The 24,246-nt window shown below is 27.1% G+C and overlaps 2 protein-coding genes and 2 long non-coding RNA genes across 13 annotated transcripts in view; 2 read left to right on the plus strand and 2 right to left on the minus strand.

The window, feature by feature from the left end:
* LOC108000352 (elongation of very long chain fatty acids protein AAEL008004) overlaps window positions 1-6,467 on the plus strand; it is a 38,404-nt gene extending 31,937 nt beyond the window's left edge. The window contains exons 4-6 of the mRNA XM_017060609.3: window positions 858-995; window positions 2,196-2,438; window positions 2,979-6,467. Coding sequence (XP_016916098.1) covers window positions 858-995; window positions 2,196-2,438; window positions 2,979-3,338 — 741 coding nt within the window. The 3' untranslated portion in view covers window positions 3,339-6,467. The remainder of the gene's footprint in view (window positions 1-857; window positions 996-2,195; window positions 2,439-2,978) is intronic.
* LOC133667479 (uncharacterized) lies at window positions 691-2,200 on the minus strand. The gene is made up of 2 exons (XR_009833030.1): window positions 1,569-2,200; window positions 691-1,114 (listed from the first exon to the last, which is right to left on the minus strand). It is a non-coding gene; the product is annotated as an uncharacterized LOC133667479 (long non-coding RNA).
* Window positions 6,468-7,480: 1,013 nt separating the features above from the next.
* Window positions 7,481-24,246, plus strand: part of LOC108000397 (elongation of very long chain fatty acids protein AAEL008004) — a 50,894-nt gene continuing 34,128 nt past the window's right edge. For 2 of the 10 annotated variants that reach the window (XM_062086413.1, XM_062086418.1), the window contains exons 1-2: window positions 7,655-7,967; window positions 8,659-9,110. The gene's annotated coding sequence lies outside the window, so the exon portion shown is untranslated. Of the gene's footprint in view, window positions 9,111-14,018; window positions 14,185-22,068; window positions 22,608-24,246 lie in introns of those variants that run through there. The other 8 variants (XM_028667862.2, XM_028667861.2, XM_062086416.1 and 5 more) reach the window with 7 other exon arrangements.
* LOC114577837 (uncharacterized) lies at window positions 11,752-13,962 on the minus strand. The gene is made up of 2 exons (XR_003698187.2): window positions 13,820-13,962; window positions 11,752-13,025 (listed from the first exon to the last, which is right to left on the minus strand). It is a non-coding gene; the product is annotated as an uncharacterized LOC114577837 (long non-coding RNA).

The raw sequence follows: 24,246 nt of genomic DNA on the forward strand, positions 1-24,246 counted from the left end.
ACGATACGAGCGAAGGCTATATCGTAGATATTCCTAATGTTATTTCATGCATGATTTGAGTAAAACCATCGCTATTTAACCAATTACCTCGGCCTTGCGAGATTTCTTCTACTTCCGCGACACGTAACATATACGATTTTGAGCACGTATTATCTCCCATAATCGTCTATTGTAACCAAGCTCTTGTCTTACAATTTAATTGAAGCATGGAAATGAAGAAAAAGAAAAAAAAAATCGTATAACCCTCGCTCCATCTCTACGATACGATTAAAAATAAAATAAAAGTAAAAAGATCAATAAGTGAGTTAAGTTAAAAGTCGAATCAATGAAAAAAATAATAACCAGATTGGGGAATTCTGCTTCTGTAGAACATAGGCAATTGCGTAATCGTGTAATGAAACAATCGAAGAAAAGCATGCGAACGTAAGAATCGAATGCTTCGCCCACCACGCATGATGGCCTGATTTTTTTCTCTCTCCTTTTATTTTTTTTTTCCTCGAAAGAAATTGCAAAAACGGCCGAAATGATACAGGAAACAAACTATTGTTCGTAATTCTCGAAGGAGCGCGCGGGCTTTTTAGAATTTGAGATAGCAGCGAGGAGAGAATCTTGCTAGAGAGAGAGAGAGAGAGAGACTGAAACCGAGAGGACTCTTTTGTTGCCTGTCTCCGCCCCTTCGGCTGGCTTCTTGATCGAACAAAGCGAGCGGAGGAACAGAGTTTCCCGGTGAAAAGCGGGCGATCGCACTCTATATGCTGATTGTCGTACAGTCGGAACTGTATAACTCGCAGCCGTCCCCGTGCCGGTGAATGCGCCCCCTTTTATTGTCTTCACTTTCCACCATTTTCTTGTTTTAGTACTTGATGAGTGGCTGGGCGAAAGGATACAGTTTCCGGTGCCAACCGGTCGACTATTCCAACAACGCTATGGCGCTACGAATGGCCAACACATGTTGGTGGTATTACATCAGCAAGTTCACCGAGTTCTTCGATACCGTGAGTACTTATATATACACGTATACGTCTTTCCAAAGTTTATTAGATTCCTTTTTTCATTCTTCTAAGTATTTCATCGTGGTGTGACAATTAGGAGGAAAACGGCCAATTTTTAAAATCTGTAAAATTATTCGAGAATATAAATGATTATGTAGGATTATGTTTAATCGAATAATATTTCGTTAATATCGATATTTGGTCTATTTAAACAGGTTGGAGAATTGAAATTGAACGATACTTTGAAAATATGAAATAGAAAAAAGGTAAAGAAAGAAATTGTTAGTAACAATTGTTATGAATTTTAATATTACTTTTTTCTTTGATAATCTGTAATATTTCGATCAAGTGGCGACGTATATCGACGAATACAAAAGATTTGTATTTCTCGATGTTTCAATTTCTAATTAAATGAATAATTATAAATATTGATATTTATTCGTTCATTTATACTGATCAGTTTTAGCATCGTGTTTTTAAAAAAAAAATTCATAAAAATAAATTGGTAATTTTATTTTGTTATTTTAAAAATCATTTTATTTAAAACTATCGAGCTATTCGAAGCAAATTACTTACCAATATTGTAAGATTTTTTTATTGCAAATAAAAAAACACACATAATTACAGTTGCGAGAAGCCACATATGCATACTGCTCGAACGAACGTTTGTACTACTGGTAACACCGGCATTAATCTGTTACTATTCGACGTAGGATGGAAATTTGTGCTATTTTTGTGCGATAATGAAATCGACAGTTACAATAGACATTAATTGCAGATATCGGAGAAACAGAGCATTCAAAACTGTTTAAATATCATAAAACTTTATAAGATATTGAGTTTTGACATTTGCTCTTTAATTTTTTTACTTTTTTACAAATCACTTTAGCTCGTGGCTAGAAGTAGATTAAAATCGATTTTATGACTAATCAAGTTTGCATTTTTTCCTAATATGATTGAACAATATTTATAAAGTCCGTTTATAAAGATTGATGATCAAGTATCAAGTACTTGTAACTAATAAAATTACTAATAAAACTTCATTTAAATTGAAACAATTTAACTTTTTTAGAAATCGAGACAATTCTAAAAAATAAATGATCAATTTTTTCCCCTCCTTTTTAAAAATTTAATAAAAATTGAAAATAAATTTAACGATATGATCGTTTATATGGCAGAATGTTAACGATATTTTTTTTTCAGCTCTTTTTCATTCTGAGGAAAAAGAATCAGCACGTGTCAACGCTTCATGTAATCCATCATGGCATAATGCCATTTTCAGTTTGGATGGGCTTGAAGTTCGCACCAGGCGGTCATAGCACTTTCTTCGCCCTTTTAAACACTTTTGTTCATATTATAATGTATTTCTACTATATGGTGGCTGCAATGGGCCCTGAATATCAGAAGTATATATGGTGGAAAAAGTACCTGACTACTATGCAAATGGTAAGTTTATTGAATAATAATTGATCGCCAATCTATAGGTTATATTTCTACTGTTTCGTTTTAATTGTTACCACTTTTTTCTAAACCACTTTTTTTTTTATATTTTGTAGAATGTATTAGTAGAATATAAGTGTAAGAAGTAACAATAATTTTAAAATAATGAGATACATCGGTTCGAAAATTACCTAACCTAGCTAATCTTTATTCGTCGAATAATATTAGAAAAATAATTCTATTGAACGTATGTCATATCACTTTAACGAATGTTTAATGTTATAAATATTCGTATAATCAATCTCCAAATTCAATCAAAAGTGAAAATAAGATTTTCTTGTTAATACAATTTTTCGCAAGATGCTGATATGCACGTTAAATTAACCTAATTCTAAACCGCAGATGTATACAATAGTGATATTTTGTCTTTATCCATCGAGCACATAAAATACAAAAGAAACAAAACTTTAGATAAAAGTGGTATCCAATAATGAAGTTTAGAATTATTATATCTGTAATTGAAAATAAATGGAATCAATTTTTCAGGTGCAATTCGTGTTAATCATGTGTCACCAGTTCCAGCTTCTTTTTATAGACTGCGATTACCCTCGTAGCTTTATGATTTGGATCGGTTTACACGGCGTGCTCTTTTTAGGTCTTTTTTCGGACTTTTACAAAGCGAAGTATGTAGACAGAACGGAAAAATCAGCAAAGAACAGTGTACAAAATGGCTCGACTGGTCTTTGCATGCCCGTACTCGAGGATTCGGCGCCACGACAAAACGGTGTTTCGTCATATACGACGATCTACAATAAGGAATACAACAAGGAATATAACAGCTGTTACAGCAACGGAACAAATAACGGTTATGTCGCCAATAATAACACGGAGAAAAAGCTCGCTTAGGACATTCTGATTTTGGTAAAAGCTCTTAAACAATCGTCGAGATACCAAATCACACGATATACAGTATAATTACACGTTGCCGGCATATTGACGGTCGTACAGTGACTTTATACACAACATATATAAAACATGTCGAACGATTTCGATTCGAGTAGTGATTGCGCGCGACTCCGCCTGGATCCAATGTGGCCGATTCGCAAAAAAAAAAGAAAAAAAAAAAACTATATACTAGTTGTAATTCGCCGTGGAGTCTGTGTTCATGTTCACGTGTAGAGTCGTCGACGAGAGAGACCTGTCGCGCATACGTTCGATTTTCCCGCTAACGCTTTAAATTATTTCATATTAAAATGTATCAACGGGATGGCGATTATGTTTATCGGAATAGTTTAACGGGGTTTATATAAGAATAATTATTGATAATATATTATTAATAAGGAAAGGGCTCTTTTACCCGTATTGTTGTGTACATGTATTAATTATAATATATATAATTCCATCCGCAACCGGATTGTGGATGATCCTGAAAGTCGTTGACTCGTCGATGGCTTTATGAACGGAAAAAAAGAGCAAAAATGGAGCGTGATGAACGACCGAGGAATGCGAAGAGACCAGAGAGAATAAACGGACAAAAATTAAAACGCGCACACGATGAGTATAAATTAATAATCGATCCTCATCGGAACATTATGTTTTCCGCACGCGATTGTCGAGAGTGTTTCATTGCGTGCGTTTATTGTATGCGTGAACGAGTGTGATCGTTTGTTAGTTGTATATGATTACGAGGCATTTCTTATTGGGGCGCATTGAAACGATCCCCCTTTACCGTATTTCCTTATCGTCCGACTCTGTCTCTCTATTGCCCCGATTGTGTTCAAAGCTTTGGTGTTCGTCGTAGAAATAAGCGTCTGTCGATTCGCGTTTAAGAAGGAGAGAAAATCGTATCGATCCTTCCTCTCTTGAAGCTTGATTCTTCTCCTCTATTGTTGAAGAAAGATCATCATCGATATCTCAGCATCGGCAAAAATTATATATATATATATATCGTATCTTAGAGAATGAGAAATTCGATTAGCTTTTTTTATTAGTCGTAACAAAGCCACGCAACCTTTTTTTTTTTTTTTTTAAATAAAATATTCACGAATATATCAGCTGTTGACGTAGAATCAAGCTTCTCAAGAGTTTTAAAAAAAATTGTCGGCGAAATTTATCTCTTGTTCACCGATGAACTGGTCATATTGGTAAAAAGAAGGTCGAATGCCAATCGTTCGAATATACATATGTTATAAATATGCATGGAGGGAAAGAGAAAACGTTTATCTAGGAATCATATGAAATCTCTTGTTAAGGTTACAAACTTTTGTACTCTTCCTATTACGGAAAGATGAAGGTTTTTATTTATGACCGCACAGAAATAAAAAAAAATCTGAGGAAAAAAACAATTCGATCCTATAAATTTAATGTTGTATATTTTTACAAGGAAATAGATCAATCGCATAATAAAAGAAACGTTGACGTTAATGGTGTCAAAGACGTGCTTTCTTGTGAAAGTATTCATATACGGAAATGTATTATTGCCAAGTTTTAATAACGTATTAGAAAAAATATTTGAGAAATGATTTATAATAAAAGAAGTAAAAAAAAAAAAAAAAGAAAAAAAAGAGAAACCAACGTCGACAAGACTGTTAATATAATCGTAAAACGTACGTGCAAATATCATTTCAACATCTCGAAAAGACATTTTTTTCTCTCTTTATAAATTAGCTTTCGATGATATACGAATGCATTTCTTTAGTCGACGAGGCTTTTGCTTTAGTCCTTTGTCACTCATTCCAAAGTATAAGGAATTGATCTTCGAGTTACGATTTAGCAAATAATTTTATATCTTTAACGCTCAAAATATCAATAACTGAACTTCTAACTGAATTCTTCCGTTTATATAAAATCCCCATAATATTATTCTCGGCTATGGTTAAAATCAAATCATTTCTACCCAGTGATTATGCATTTTCAATTATGCAATGTCGTGTCAACCAATATGAACCATAAAGGCATTTATTTAATTGTTTTCTTTTGTTTTTTCTTTTTTTTTTTTTTATAATTCACTATAAATACTTGTAAAAATAACTTTAGCATAGAAAACAAAGCAATTTCGCACCTGTTAAAGTCTTGCAAAAAATATCACACTGCGTGTTGGAAAATGTAAAGAAAAAGTAAAGAATTCTGTCGAACCGATTCGTGTCTGTCAATGAGGACAATAAGCCGCGTCGACATCGAGACACGATCATAGAACATTTTAACTCTCTATATAACACTCTATATAATTTGAATAACACATATTTCGTATATTTATGTTCTTCAAATTTTGTTTATTGGTTTACCAATATATTATCAGTTTGTCGTTATATTGTTTATTAATGATTATTAATTTTTAAGTTTTAGATTAAATTTAAAAATTGTAATCGATCGGAACTCTTCTTTACAAGATAAGTGAGAAAAATTCTGGTTATAGAGGGTTAATAGAAGTTCATAAACATGCCATTTATATACAAGAGTGTTCTATGGTTCGAAAAATCGATAAATCCATTATGATCTATTAAGAATATTCTCCGTGTTCCTTTTCGATTTAAATATAGGAAAGGCTACTCTTCATGTCAGTATACAAATTTCGTGTTTCATCATATATCAGGCGTGTGCGAGTAATACCTTTCTGCATAATCTTTTCTAATGGAATTTTAATGATTTTTCTTATCCAATTTAACGGCGAAGCTTTTCAAAAATCCTTTATGATCAAGATTTTTGTAATTCATACCAGAAGTTTGTTTTATTGTTTTAACCAATGATTTTAATTTAATTTTATTTTAACTTTGTATTCTTGATATTTATGTCTAATGATTATGTCTAATGATATTTGAGTATGGAGAAAAAGTCACAAAGTTTCAATATATTGATTATAAAATCAATAATATTGATTATAAAAATCTTTATTTCTGTTCAAATCAATTGTCAAATGTAATGAATGTAATCATGGAGATTAGTTTGTTAATATTTTTTTTCTCTCTCTCTCTCTCTCTTCTATTCTTTTTATACAATGTTTTGCAAGTACAATAAAAAATATATATATTTCTTAAATGAACTAATTTTTCATTTTTATAAATGAAATTACAGAAGAATGAAAAAAAAAAGGGGAAAGAAAACATCAAATTTCACGTAGATTTAATCTCGGAGGATATTTGAGTCTTATACAGGAAAAGAAAGAGATTACACGCGCATGAAAAAATATAATTCAAGATGGTCGATCATCTTTCACTTTCAAAAAAAAATAAAAAATAAAAAAAAAAAAAGAAACGAAAAAGGAGAAAAAACAGAAAAAAGAAAAGAAAAAAGCTATTCAACTTCGTGAAGGTTGTCACAAGTCAAGATCACGCAAGGCCGAGAAGGCAAGAGCATATACCATCGTCATGTACCACCTAATGTTACGAACTCTGTAATGATTACTGATTCTCATTATATTTTTGTACATAATTGGGGAGAATTACACGAGAATAAAGTGAATTTGAAACGAGCGAGTTGCCTTCAGCCATGAACACAGGGAAATCGGTGTCCGTTTATTTGATATTCGAAACCCTTGAAAACGGTTCGCACTACTACTATCATTGCTATAAAATTATTAAATAAAAAACATTTAAAAAAATGAATGTGTCAGCAATCCACGAGTAGTTCGTACTGTTAATGTCGATTAAGATTAATATGAAAAGATATATTTAAATTTTAATACTTAACATTTACATTTACATTTTTTTCCTGTTCGCTTAAACAATGTGTAATGACTTGTAAATTTTATTTTTTATCGGGGGTTTATTCCACTTTCCACTTATTAAAATACAAAAAAAAAGAAAATACGTACCATGGAATAAGATTTTATTCATTGAAATTTTCTATACGTAGCTTAAATATCGTTATAAATATACAAATAAATATACAATGTAGTGAAATTTGATATATATGAAGTTGTAATCAATTGTTAGAGTATTACTACACTATGGCAGAAAAATAGTAAAAAAGTTTGTTATTTTCAAGAAAAAAAATTAAACGCGTGAAATGAAATCAAAATGTTAAAGATAGCAATTGAAATGGTAGGTTATGTTAATTTAAAATTTGTTTATTTCTTATTATGAAATAAATAATTCGTCTAACATAGATATTATCATTACAAGTATTTCGGGTTAGGTTTAAAAATTTGAATTGAAAATTAATGTCGATTTTGATATCGATTTAATTTCGAGTTATCGATCTATATGTTATGATTGAACAGAACACGAAATATGTCGTTGCGGCGTCATACAGAGCGATATCGAAAAAAATTGTTTTAATTTAGACTATTTTTATTTTATCATATATGTGTTAATTGAACAAAATTTGATATTCAACTTATATTTTTCAATTCAATTTATATTTTTTAAAGAATTAATATATTTTACGTGAGTAATAATTATTATTACTGATTTTTAATTTCGGTGTAACACAGAATGAATACATGGTGGTACAGTGATGTTAATTTTTACCAAAATCCAAATTTCATAGTCATCAATACTGTTACAATAACGGAAATATTGCAGTTCTTCGATACACGTAAGTATATATTTGTTATTGTAAATTTTAAAGTAAGATAATATTTATGAATATTTTTTTCATTTTAATTTATAACTCTACCAAAGACTGGATAAATAAATATATTGTTAAAAAATTTATAAGTATACATTCCACATGTCCACGTATGGAATGATACGAAAAGGATAGATTAGCTAATGATAGATAATAAAAAACAAACAAATCGCAGACAACAGATCCGTATCTCAAAAGATAAAGTTGTAACAGAACAGAATTTCCAAAACATGATATAAGAAATCATAGTAGTTTCTTTAAGATGTCTCTCGTGTTCATTCAGTTGGTCGATCGCGTCTTTATAAAACAGTTTTTATATAATCAATCATTTCTAAGAAAGAAAGTGTTCACGCCGCAACGAAAATAAAAATATAATTACAATAAAATAAGATACTTGTATTAAAACGATAATCGAATTTTCTGTAATAATCATGATGCACATTCATTTGCAACATTTCGCAACTTTAAACGTAAAATAGGAATCAAAATATTGAGATCATTATCGATCAATTTTCTTAATTACGTAATCACATAAAATTTAAAACTTTTTTTTGATTTCACTACGCGCAAAGTCAACAATCACATTGTAATAAGTTCATCTTGATTGTTTATATCCTTCAAACATTCATATTGATACATTTTCTTCGTTATTCTTCAGTGAAACAAAAATTTCGGTATTTGTGGGTTCCTCCAACCGATAGTTACGGACCTGTCGGCGGTTCTCAGTGCAACGACGATACTCATAGAACACTTCAAGACGTCAAGGGAATTCGAGAAAGGTACGACGATTTCGCGGTATATGATGACGATGATATCGTACAGTCGTGAATACGCGGCATGAGATTACCGTGTAACGTACCGAGAAGGAGGAAGAATCATCGAGTAAGCTCGAGCATCTCCGCCGAGCCCCGCCCTGTATATATTTTTAACCGGATCCATCGAAAGTCTGGCCGGCGTGGCATACACTGTTCGTTCGGGCAAGTGAAGTTTCTATTGACGTGCAAAAAGAAAGAAAGGAGACAAAAAGGACGGAACACAGGACAGGACATATTCGGGCGACGCAACAAGTGAGGAAGTCTGTATCCCTTTCGTTCGGCCTGCACGCCACTGGTAAGTAACGTTCCTTTCGATCAGCTGATTATATTCAGTATACCGGTGTTTGAGGCACCATGATCTAAGCGTGCTCTCATCTCGTGGGATCGATGCTGCGCACCAACTTTGCGCATGAATCGAGCCCCTTCAGCGGGCAATCCATTGGACAATCTCGATGAAGTGGTTTAAATCGGTTAGGTGCACGTGCTTTGGCGCGCAGAGTTGTATAAAAAGTACATACATATTTATGTTTATATACATATATATATATATATATATACGTATGATATGAAATTAAAGAATACATCAAGAAAAAAGAATAATATCAAAAATATTTCACACTAAATTAATATATTGTATGGAAAAATTTTAGTGACATCTTCATTAAAATTTTTGATAATTAACATTTTAAAATATCGTACCTTGATTATTTGATGCGATGAACTTTATAATTGTACGAATTGATTAACCTATAAAGTCGTGCTTTTTTAAAATTCTTCTATCATGTGAATGATATACAATAGCTAATGTTTTAATTATATGCAGATCTGAAAAAAATTCATATGTATTTCCGTTACAAAATGAATTATGTATTTACTGAAATTAGCAAAGATTGTTGCAAGAAACTTTGTGGAGACTCCATTATGTTGCCTCGAGCACATGTATGTTGTAAATCGTTAGGAAAATCGAAAGGGGGAAAGTCGATAAGGAGTAGAACGGTATTGACCAATTTCGTGACAATAGAGGACATTTCGACATTTATAAAAAATGAAAGTGTCACGAAATCCGACGAGCACGCTTATCCTAGATCGAATTGTGTAAATAGTTTTCAAATATTTTAGTATCTACACTTTTGATAAAACTTTTCATCTTTAACTCTTAATGCAGATAAATCAATTACACAAATTAATTCAATTTATAATAATAAAGTGAATATTAATGTTATCATTATATAATACACTAAAATTAATCCTTTCAGGAGTTAATTTAATCAATCTCCATATATATATTATAATAAATAAAATTAATATCAAATGTTAGAATCAAGCATATTTTATTTGAAATAAATAAAAAAAATAAATAATCACTATAAATTCAATAATTATCTAAAACAAATACTTTTATCATTTATCAAATAATTTATTATTTTAAATAATAATAATTTTAGAAAATGTGAATAATTTGTCATATTATATTTTTTATATTATTTATGTATTAATTAAGTTCAAATTCATATTTCGTATTATTTATTAATTTTTGTATTATAAAAATTTAATATCATGAAAATTAGATATAGAGCACTATAAAAATATATTGTAATAAAAATAAAAATAAGTATAAAACACTATAAAAATGTATGTAAGAAACATAAACATTTTTTTAAACAATTATTTGAATAAGAATTTATTATTTTTTATTTTATTCCATTAAAATTCCATTAAAAGTTATATAAAAATCCTTATGATTTAATCTCGAGATATTATAAGAAAATGGAAATTTCCTGATTGATAACTTATCATCAGCAAACAAATCAAGGACAAAATTGATTGAAATCTTGTTGAAATTTTTGTTTAAAAAAAAAAATATATTTAATGATAGTGCATCATGATGCATATTTTCATATATCCGTGAAAACAGAAATCACGAATTAAAATTTTAATTGAGATTTTACTTAACAATTCTATTTAATTATAAATGATGATATATGGCATTAAAGTTGTTTTACTTAGATCGAAAATCGATTAACATATAAGCAATAAAATGTTATAATCAAATTATTTGATCAATTGTGTCAAATGATGAAATTTTTTTATTTCTTACTAAATATAAATATTTAATGAATATACAATAAAGTAGACTGAGGAAAATTTGAAATATTGTATAAATATTACTTTAAAATACTACTTTATTTATTATTTTAAATATAAATAAACAATATATATATATATTCATTATTTAAATATTATTTACACTCGAATTCAATGCAAATAAAATATTTATTTTCCATTTAATTAAAATACAATAAATATCAAATGTTCATTATATATAAAGTAAATTAAGTTTTTGTATATTATGTTATATGTATATAATATTATAATTTTAATATATCGTTATATAATAATGTTTAAGTTAAAGATTTCAAATATCATTATTTATCATTAAAATATTTATTTTTATTTATCTATTTTAAAAATTTATTTTTCCCAATTCTACAATGATGATTTCGAATTAATCATTTTCAAATATCATATGCATGGTAGATTAATTATTAATATTGATTCTTCGAGTATTTTGATCATATATATATATATAAAACCATAGATATTTCTCCACATCAAGACCTTCGATTTATTCTTTCAAATAGAGAACTGAAAACTAAAATTCTTCTCTCTCTCTCTCTCTCTCTCTCTCTCTCTCTCTCTCTCTCTCTGTCTCTTCCTCTCTCTTCTTCGTCCTTTTCTCCTTGGAGTCACGCTTCGCTTATTACCGGAACAAAACAAATTTATGGGGATCCTTCGTTTAATCGAATCGAGAATTAGGCAACTAGAAAGGCGGAATTAATCGACATTTCGTGGCTATCGAGTCGTTTCGTATTTCGATTCTTCGTTTTTCTATATTTAATTACATAAATTCGGTCAGTCAATCAAAAATTGTTATATTCGAATTGAATCATTTTATTTGAACGTATTTAATAATTTTAAAATTGTACATAGATATTTTGTACAAAAATTTTACATTGTGATTGATCATATTGGATAATTAATTGATAATAATTATCGAGATGAATTATATTTCATAATCATAATTGGGCAAAATTAGTTAGTCTAAAGTTAGACAATTGATTGCTACATATGGAAGAATTATTATTATTTATTTCGATAGTCTGTAATTCTTGTCCATACCGAAACTTTCTCCCGCGTCATGGGCCGGGCTTCAGTAGCCCGCTCGATGAGAAATTCCCCTCCCCGTCCCTGCGCCATAAACTGTTTTCACGTAATCGAGACAACCGAAGAAGGAACTTCGATCATTGAATCAGTTCGAATTATTATTTTCCGAGTTACGATCACCTTGTTTTTCGATGCCTTGTGATCGAGATATACTAATAGATACTTTCAAATCTTTATTTTTTAAATATTTTTTGGGAATGAAAATACAGTTAAAAATAAAATTCTCGAGAATTGCTCTCTAGAGTATTTTTCGTGAGTGAGAATTGCGCGAGTGAAAGTTACTATCGGATAATCACTAGGAAAATATAAATTTTGACAATTTTCTTGAGAGTTTTATTTTTATATTGATTCGTATTTTTAGGACAATGTAAAAATACTTATATTAGAGATTAAAACTCTCGAGAGCTGTTGAAATTGACTGTAACTTTCACTCTTAACATAGTGTCCTCTATCGAAAAATAACTTTAGATAGTTCTACTCTCAAACATATCTCGTTATTTTTTTCTATTTCTTATAATTACATTGTTTCACATTTTTTTCTCTGATATTCTTTCGCTCGAATATATATAACTGAATGACGAAAAGATGGGTCGAGTTGCGAAAAATAATGTAGGTCAGGAGGCCTCTAGACGCGATCCATCAGTTGGTTGGAAAAACGGGACACAATGTCGAGCATACCGAATCGTGTTAATCATGATTCACAAATGGTACGAATCGCTCCATTAAAGCCTACCAGCCGGTAGAGAACATTCGTAGGCACGTTTCTACCGTTGTGCAATGGACTATCGACGCTCACGCTCGACTTTTGCGACGATGATTCGTTCTTTCATGTCCTGAACAAATGGTGAAACAGTAGGCCAAGGCCAAATTCTTTCTGTATCGGGTCCTCTGTTATCGGTCGATTGACTAAATCGAACTGTATACGCTTTGTCTCAAGCTTATTCTGTTTACTTTGTAAAATCTTATGCCAACTGCATCGGTGACACTAATAAGAAATAAGAAACGAATAATTATCGAATCTTTATTATTTGTTTACTGAAAATTCAAAAAAAGAATATTTTTGCTTTTCCAACAATTATTTATTTATATATTGATTCTATTGTGTGTTTCTGCGATATTAATAAAGTAAACGAATAATTATTAAATTATTATTATTATTATTATTATTAAATTATTATCACTTGATTATTTAAAATTAGTGGCAAGACCAAGTATATTCTAAATAGATTCGAATATTGATAGACCAGAATTTAAATTCTTTAAAAATATTAAAAAATATACATTAAAAAATACATCCATTTCATAAAATAATAATTTTCTAGTTTTCTAGTTTTTTTAAAAATTATATATTTTAATATATTATATAATTTAATAAACTATAATAGTTTATAAACCAAATCACATTATTTCTAAACAGTTATAAAAAGAAAAATTAAAATTATGAGAATTTTTTTTATAAAAATGAAATAAAATGTATTTTTTTACTTTCATAATTATTATTTATTAAAAGATTCTAATATTGAAATAGATTTACAAGTATTTATTTAAAAATTCGAACCTAACCTATAAATAATAACCTATGAATAAATTATTTCATAAACAAGAATAAATTATACATATCTTATCACTAATAGTACTCGATAGTCTTTTCAACGAATCTTTCGTATTGGATTTAATTTAGTTTCATAAATACTAATTTTGATTCTTGACTTTTAAAACCCAAAGAACTAATCTTTGAAACATTTCGACACTGTTTTAACGAATTAAAAAATATTTTACCGGTGATCGCGCATTTAATTGGAGGCAGCGCGCATGTATTACGATCAGCTGAGCATGAATGATCCAATGTTGTCGGTTATGTAAGATCGACGAATTGGGTCGTGTGCCATGTGGAAAACGCGAGAACTCCTCTTGAATTCTTCTTCAACTGGGCAATTGCTCCGCGTGCGACAGCCATTCACTGCCTACTGCTGCAGCGAGATACCGCTGCACGTTCACCGATTTGTACAGGTGGTTTCATTTGTGTATATTCAGTGTATTCATCCTTTCTGTGATTAACTGTGCTAGGGAAAGGAAATGGATTGTTCCAAAATTGGAGGCAGCATATCCTTTCAACTCTATTTTCCATGAAAATATTGTAATTAGTAAGTACATACATTAGATGTTTGATAAATTATACAAGGAGTTTTATTAACTAGGAATGTAATGTCTAACGCGGAGACGTTTAGATGTCACTAGCGATCAATATTTGATGCCTTTGTACATTTAGAAGTAGGCGTTGCATTTACAGTTGAACGTTTTGTAGAAATATCATTAATTATTATTATTTTTATTTTTAATTTTATAATACACTGAATATGAACATAACACGATTAAGAATTAAAATTATGTTTTTATATATGGATCATGAATATGATTTTAGTTTTTAAATAATTCTTTTAAATAATTTTCATATTCATCATTTTACGTAATATATAAATATAATCTTGTATTTATTGATGCGAAAAAAATATTCTCGGTATAGAATATGTTTTTAAGTTTTAAATTGCAATGACGTTATTTGAAATATTACTTATTAGACAACGTCTTATTTTATCATTATTTTAGATGATTTGATATATTATTTTAAATAATGTCATTCTATAATTTTAATATAAATGACGTTAATAGAATTTATATATATATATATATATATATATATACACTATAACTTTCATTTATAAAATGTAATATAATTTATATTTGTGACTATTTATAATTATTTCTTTTTTAATATATTTTTTAATATATTTCAAATTTGAAATAAAAAAATGAAGAAATAATTAATTATTTATAATTAATTATTATTTCAAATAAATCAATATTATCTATATTTCAATATCGCAAATAAATTATTTTAAATAATTACATCATTCGTTAAATATTTGTTATAGGTTATGTTAATTATTTCTCACTTCAAATAAATTTTTGATTTGTTGTGGTTAAGATCATTTCTTTTGAGATTAACTTCCGTTTTATTACTCAATAATTCATTGCTGTAATTTTCTTCTTATTTCTTTCAATGGATCAATTACAGCTATAGTTTTCGCTTATTTTAAGCAACTATTCGCTTTCAATTAGCAATAGAAAACTAAATATAATCAAATGTTGTTGTAATAAATGTCAGGTTGAAAAATGATTATTACAGTATGCATGACCATCGATATGTTTTTAAATCTCATTTTCATTTTCATATATATATTATACGAAAAAATTGTAGATTATGATCTATTGTTAATTAATATTTTTTTTTATTATTATTTTTGTCAGGATTATTTATTATATTTATTTATTTAAACAATTATTCGAGTAAAATTTTTATTGTATTTTTATATATTTATATATTATTTATTATATTACTTTATCTTAAGTGATAGAAGAAATAATGAATGTAAAAGAAAATGAACTCTTTTATCTTAATACAAAAAAAAAATAGAAAAATACTTTAAAATCATTTAAGTCACTAAATAATTAAGTAAGCCAATTTATCCTATTATTTTTTTCGATTTCATTTTTGGATGCAAAATTATTCTTTGCTTGATTGTAACTTGATTTAATTTCATCTTGTATATTTGCAAATAGAATAACAAATGAATATTAGCAGAGTGTATATTATCAAACTATTTATTCCCAATTCGTAAAACTTCCACGTAATCATTACGATTCATTTTGACTAGAAACGATTTAAAATTGTTGCCCAATAGTTTGTGTAATAGTTGGTCCTCGATCGAGAGGACCATCATGGAGGAAGGTCAGAAAAAAGTTCAAAGACACATTATGACCATAAATGACTATCGTGATATGTTTTGAATTTGAATATTGTTAAAAGGCTAAGGGCACTCGTGAGAAAGATATTAAAATAAAATAGAAATTTTTAATCGAGATGTATGAGAAATTTAACATTAATATATACATCGTAATTTTGAACTTGAACTGTCAATCCTATTTAGATTTCATTCAAATACAAATTTATAGAGTTTTATTTCGTCATAATTTCTGCTCGAAAGTACTACATCTTTCGAAGATAACATATATCATCTTTCAGTCAATGATTCAATATATTCTGAAACGTCTCTTCTTCGAATCCTTAAATTTTAAATAAGGAAATATATTTTAAATAAGAAGCTATATTTTGAATAATATTTAAAATATTTTTATAAAAAAATATTTGAAATAATAATTGAAATAATTTCATTAAAGTGAAATAAAATTTGAAGATTTATTTGTCTAAAATATAATAAATGAATTTATTTAGAGTAAATAAATAATAATTCTTTAAAATTTATTATTATTTTACATAAATATTTTACATTTTCTAAGATATGATACATATACATCATATGTTTCTGTAAATATTAATATATTTTGAAATATCATATAAATATGATAATTAATAATTACTTTTATTAAAAAAATTAAAAAATTCTACAATTTATTATGAATAAATAATTTTTTTATATTTTTTAGAATTAATAAATATACATTTGAAATATGAATATTATTATAAATATTAATTATTCATTTATTCTATGATAGAAACATGAAATTAATTTTGCATATTAATTGCAATTGCAGTTTGGAAACATTTTTGTAAAAGGAAAATATTAAATATTGCATGTATAATGAAAAAAATATTTATTTCATTATCATTAATTATTTCAAATTCGAAAAATATATAATTGAAATCTCTTACACATTCGAAAAATTAAATAATAATTTCAAATAATATATTAATTAATATATAAAAAAAAACAATATTGTAAATCGATTACATCTAAATCATTTGAAGAAATAGTTTATATTTTTATTTTTTATTTTAAATACTGTTATTTAAAATTATAAGCAAATTGAACGTAGGCCAATCTTTGAAAACAGTAATACTTCGAATCACCGATCTCTATTTATCCAAATAATATTGAGAACGTTTATACAGATAGTGATGTAAGCAATGAATTGCGTCATCGGCCAAAAATTACTTTGTTACGAAAGATGATGGATATCTATTCCCTGGATTTGGCGATCGGAAAATCGCATGACACATGGACTCTTTTCTGATGATCACAGGATTCTCGAGTCCATTATACACGTTAATGCGCAGTCGCTGTGCACTAAAATGTCGAACATGCGCATTGCATATGATCTTATATTATCTTTATAAGGATTAAAAGCACACAAGAAAGAAGAAGAAGAAGAAAAGCATGCAAGATGTTACTTGGATCTAATTTTTATAATATGAAAAAAGATGTGTGTATCAAACTTTGAATGTAGCATAATATATATATTATAAGTATACCTTTATTTTTGAATCGCAAAACGATTTTGAGTAGAAAACATTTTTTCTTACATAATGTTTTATCGCACGGCAACTATGCGTCAAGAAATCGGATATTTATGAACCTAACTATAACAATACGATTTTACAATGAAATGTAAATGTATGAATCAATATACAATATTATACTCAAACATCATAATCATAATTGTGGGTCAGTGATTATATGTTTTCGTAAAAAACTGTGATTTAAAATGTACACTAAAGAAATATATGATGTCGTTATATTGTTCGAGATGTAAATGCTATATTTAATTTTTCTATTTCGAATCATAATCTCAGTATTTCACGTTCGAAAAATATATTCAAGTTTTATAATTATTACTTATCGGCTTCTGAGATCGAGAGGAAAAAAAGCTATTTGTAAGACACGAATAAGAATTGACTGCCCTCGTATTGCATTGAGAAAAAATATATATATATATATTTAGTTCGAATTTTAGTTCAAAATTGGTTGTGAATTTTCAAAAATTATTTAATTAATTATAATTGAGATTGAGGATATGTATATAATCTTATGTGCAAAAATCGGATAACAAAAGAAAATTAATTATTCGCGTTGAATCAATATTAATTTTAGACAGAATATTGTGAAATCACAATTCTTAAAAAATATTATCTTTTCGTATTTCCTTAAAACAAAAATGTTTCTTCTCTTTCAAAATATAAATACTTTCTTGTGTTACTTTTCATATATATATATATATAATATATATATTATATATATTATATATATATAATAAATAACATATATGTAAGTTCTTGTATTTATGCACTGTGAAGGAGCATTCTTTATACGAATATTCTTAATTACGTTGTTTATGGTATATATCTATATAAGCCGTAAAACTGCGAGTCTGGAAAGTGGACGTACGAATCGTTACGTTTTTACTTTCTACTATATACGGAATCAGGCGAAAATACTGTTTCAGAAATTAAACCGCAATACGCCTTCATATATTGACGTTGTGCATACTTGTGGATAAATATTAGTCAATGATTTCACATTATTGAAATAAAAAAAAATAAGATATTATGTTTGTGAACAAAGTCTAATAGTAATTATAAAAAAAAACATTTGATAATTTCAATTTATTTCTAATTTAAAATTATAATTTATATCGTATATAAGTTTATAAAGTTTTTTTTACTTAGATTTAAAACTAATAAAAAATGTGTCTCGCAGAATATAAGAAAAGATTAGGTTAGATATTTTTTTAGAAGATATTTATCACGAAATTCCATTGAAATAAAACTATTTAAATTTATCTAAATTGTTTAATTTTCTACACGATTTAAAATATAACAAAGATTAGATCATGTTTTTTCTCTTTTTTGATCTATAGAAATAAATTAAATTTATCTAAATTTGTCTGTCAACTTATTTTTACTTTATTTGTAATTAATATTCAATTATTATATTGTTTCTTGTTATTTATTGTTAGTTTTTATAAAATATTGATAAGTAATTTGAAATCAATAAAACATATTCTACGGAATTTAAAATGAATAAAAAATTAAATTGTGATAGGAAAAAATTTAAATTAAGAAATTTTTTTATGAAAAATTTCTAGAAATAATAAATCTGTATCTATACTTATGTATACAATTACTTATAATCTTTACACGTTATTCTTATTTGTTCAAAAGTTTGAAATTAATAAAGACTAAGTTATATATGTAAGTAATTTTTAATAATAGAACAGCAGCACTTTTTTGAAAGAGTGAAATTTATTAAAATTTTAGTATTTCCTTTGTTTTTTTAAATCAATATTTTGAAATGATAAAAATGAACAAAATTTGAATATATATAAAATCATCGTTTTGTAGGAATAATTCTCAAGAAAAATTATATTTTATATATATATATATATATCTTTTAATTAAATTATTTCTTAAAATATTGTTTAAGACGAATTTTAACGAATGATAAATTATATGCTAAAATGAATACTACGTTAGAATGAATTGAAGAAGCATAATTTGAAAAATGAATGAATATTTTTTATATGATTTTCTAATGATATAATTCTTTATTCTGGAATATTAATCTTCTGCACTTGAGAAGTGACTTTTAGGTATCATTTGATGTGGTAATTCGAACGGCGATGATATTTATGTATATTTGATTTTTTTAGAATATCGTTTCAAATTCTTAAGCTCATTAAAAGTATTACGCAAATTAATACATAAAATATTTATGTATAAAAGTCTTATATGTTAATTCGTGAAAATTTAATTATAAGAAACTTATTATCATGAAATTGAAAAATCGTTTTGAATTGTTGATTTTTACGTAATGCAAAAAATTAAATTTCATACAATATTTTAATTTGCCTATAATAGTATGACGATAATATAATTATAATTGAAATGATAAATAAATGACACTTCAATGACAACTATTTTACTTTTAAAATTTCTGAAATAATTTTCCTAATAAAAAAAATTTTAAATTAATTTTGAAATTATTAAAAATTTCTTAGAACGTAAATATGTAGAAGAAATATAGTATTTTTTCTTAATTCAATTCTAACATTTTCAAAAAATCCTTTCAAAATTAACAAATATAAAATATATTTTCTTCTTTATTTTTCTAATAAAAAAAATTCAAAATCATTGATATTAGAAAGTATTTAATAATTTTGATTTTTGAAATTTTTGAAATTAATTTGAAATTTTTATATCACCAACATATATTCAATATGAGATCGTAGATCAGAAGAAGAAAGTAACTTTGAAAATTGTATATTCAATAAAATGGAATTGAAATAGAAAAAAACTATTTTCCTTATATTCTTGATATTTTTGTTTCTTTTCTTTCTTTTCTTTTAATAATATTCCCCTCAAGCTTTATTCTTCACAATTGTGGTTATATATTAATGAAAGATAAGAAAATTGATAAACAGAGAAATTGCAATATAATTTCACATTACGATTTATAAATTACATGTAATTTACAAACAAATTAAATCGATATATCGAAATCGAGTCGAATGTCGAATTTTCTTTTCTTTTTTTTTTTTTTCCTAAGAAATATTCTAAACGAAGGGAATGAATTCTGAACGAGATGTCGAAAGTTTTCACAGTCGAGAAACGAATCAGACCTGTAATAAGACAATGAACATTCAAAGTGATGAATCTTGATTCTCGAAATAAAATGTTTTTTCGATTTTAAAACGCAAATTCGTCAAAATTCACAATACGAATTCTAATTGGTATTTTAAGAAAATGTTCACGAATAAAATTTACTTAGGTGAACAATTTTTAATAGAGGCGTAAGCCGTAGACGAATATTTGTATTTCAACTAAGTTCAACAGAGTTCGTACATACATTTTTCAAATCGCTAAACTTTTTGTTGCGTATTGTTATCCGACATCAGTCACGTTCGTTAAACGAAACGAAAAACCTTTGTCCGAACTTATTGACCATCGGACCAATCGTATTGAAGATTTTAAATTTTCCTCCTAAAGATATGTTATTATGCTGTTCATTATCTTTTTGCATTGTAATATCGAGATTTACAAATATTTATCGATATTGAGATTTTAAAGAAATTTTTTCTTATTTTTTTTTTTTTTTTATGATATAATGGAATCAGCAGATATATTCATAATTTTTTATTATTAATTTATTATTTTTTTTATTATTTACTAATTATTTTTTGCTTTTTTGATTAGGAATTATATTAAATTAAATATTTAGGAATCAAATTTAAATATATAATTGACTAATATGAAAAAAAATGCGGAATGTTATATTTTACGATTTTAAATTTTCCTCCTAAAGATATGTTATTATGCCGTTCATTATCTTTTTGCATTGTAATATCGAGATTTACAAATATTTATCGATATTGAGATTTTAAAGAAATTTTTTCTTATTTTTTTTCTTTTATGATATAATGGAATCAGATGTATTCATAATTTTTTATTTTTAATTTATTATTAATTATTTTTCCTTTTTTTGGTTAGGAATTAAATTTAAATATATAATTATGATTAATATGAAAAAAATGCAGAATGTTATATTTTAATATTTCAAAGAAACAAGAATCGTCAATGATTTGAAACAAATTATCGAATAAAACAAGAATCTAAATTAGCAAGTGATTTAAAAATGATATAATCATTATCAACTATAATGCATTATTCAAAAATTAAGATATATCGTTTGAAAAGATATAAATGTACAATTTCATAAGATTTGCAGCCGTTCTACGATCTATTTAAAAATTCATTCTATATAAAAATTCAAAAATTCATAATTCGTATGATAATTTCTCATATATATTTTGCATATTTTTAATAAATCATTATAATATATATTTAAAACAAGTTAATATAAATTATTAACTTTATCATCGTTTAATTATCATTTTGTTATCGAATAATTATTATTAATTATTATCACTTAAATATTTAATAATAAGTAATACTAGTAAGATAATATTTTGAATATCTAAAAAAAAAAGAAAGAATTCAATGTTAATATAAGAAGGAAAGAGGAGCAAAAGAATCGTGAAGGGCGATAAAAGACGCGGTAAACGTTGTCCATGAAGGTGTCCGATTTCGCGTCAAGAGTCGAAGGATCGCAAAAAGTAGAAGGGATGCGATACCAATATGGCGGCTCGGTTAAAAGCAATCCACCGGCGTGACTGCTGTCAGTCCGCAACTTGGCACGGCGGTAGCGCGTTTATTCGTACGAGTATAATCGGTATCGCATAAGCGGAAGCAGACTTTCGTCCCTTTGGTTTCTTTAACGTTTTTATTTTTCTTTTTTTTTTTTTTTCTTTTCGATTTCTCTTTTTAGTTTTACATTTCGTTTTATTCGATTCAATTTCCCTTGATACATCATTTGATACGAATTCGTAAAAGTCGTTGAGAAGAAAGATCGTTAAGAATTTGATCAAAAAAATATCGCGTTTTTGTGATCCGATCATAAAAATCGTCGTGATTAGCGACTCGTCGTGCCTGATTATTATCCTTCGTTTAACTTTATCGAACAATTGACGTTAAAATCCGAGGAAACTTGGCAAAAAGACGTGATTCACCTGAAGAGAGAAAAGAGAATTTTTCATCAAAGAAATTTGATGATCAGCAGTGACAGCACGGAAAAAGAGCAGTGTGTGTTCGATTGTTAAGGAAAGACGATTACGTGAGATACATAATTGCCTGTCGTCGGCCGATCGTCCGGTAAGTGAGCTGAAAGTACATAACGTTGCCACGCTCGCTTCCAATAGAAGCGCAACCACTTCGCGCGGTTGTTTTTCCTTCTTATATGTGACGTAACAAATCGACAGAAATGCACGGAAACGATTTCGTGCGCGCGCGCCTCTTTTTCGATTTAATCGCTGAAACCATAATATATTTCACCCGTTTTGTTCATTTTTACGCTTTGTGCTCATATCACAATTAGTAGAATGTTTTACAAATGCGTTACGCTTTTTCCTTTTTTCTTTTTGCTCCCTTAATTATTTCGTTCTGTTCACATTACGAAGTTGTGTAATTCGATCGTTCTGAATAGAAAACGAAAATGTTTCGTTGTTACGCGTTTCTGGGTCAGTGTATATTATCTTACAATTATTTTGTACTCGGTAATGTGTCATCAGTAATAAACTAAGTGATACGAACCATATCTATACGATATCGATGTAGATATATATTTATACAAAAAAATATATGTGTATTAAACACACATGTATAGACAGAACGCGCGTAATATTATCTTTAAATTGCCTACCAAGGTGGCGCTTCGTGTGTTTACCTTATACGGATTCGTTAACCCTTGTGTTGGCAACTTGGATATTCATTACTATGTTTCCTTTAATAATTTTTTATTTTCTTAACAAAATATCGTAAAGATATTACAGGTGTCTATTCTGTGAGAACATTAATTAGTGAAAAAATTTGAAATTTTTAGAAAATAATCGATAAACATTTGGAAACGATCTGTAGAAAAAATTTACGTTACGAAAATTTTAAATAAATATAGTTTAATCTTATTTATATAGTTCGTAACAACTAGGATACCTGGATATTCGTAAAAATTATAAATATAGGTATATTATATTATGTATTACAAATAAATCATGAATGAAAACTTTATAAATAAATTATACTAAATATGAGATTCTTGATACTATTATTTATTTATTAACGTAGAAAATATTAAAACTTATTAGCAATTGTCAATATCATCGTAGAAAATCAAGATAAGTATATACTTACATACAAATAAGAGATTAGATTGATTTTAATATGGAATTACGTTATTATTTCGAATAATTTCTTCGAATTTTTTCGTTTATTTCATTAAGAACGAAGCAATAAAATAGTGTACAATTTTTAATATACGATTATTTATAATATAATATAATTCTGTTTGTTAACCGAAAGAAATTATAAATGCAATAATACGTTAATGCAAACTGGACTTTAATGGATTAAAACAGTAATTGATCTTGATATATTATGAAAAGAGAAAACTAACCTTTTCGATAGGAGTTTGACAACGAACGAATCGAACAAATTGAATTTTAATCGGTAGTTAAGAAATGCGTACGTACAAGCTCATATCGGCAATATAATTTTTATTTTTTTAATTGAATTTCAAAATATATTTCTATTATTTATTAAAAATAATAATACATTTAACGAGTATCTTACTAAAAAAGTTAAACGTATATAAATATCTGAAACGGTAAATTATCGTTATTATATTAATAACATAAATATAACATTAACATTCTCGGGATAAAATTCATATTCATATAACAATGAACATTTTTATCTACAAAACATAGTTACTTACAAAAAAGTATGATATAAAAAT

The sequence above is a fragment of the Apis cerana genome, linkage group LG16, assembly GCF_029169275.1.
Source record: "Apis cerana isolate GH-2021 linkage group LG16, AcerK_1.0, whole genome shotgun sequence".
Classification (NCBI taxonomy): Eukaryota; Metazoa; Arthropoda; class Insecta; order Hymenoptera; family Apidae; genus Apis; species Apis cerana.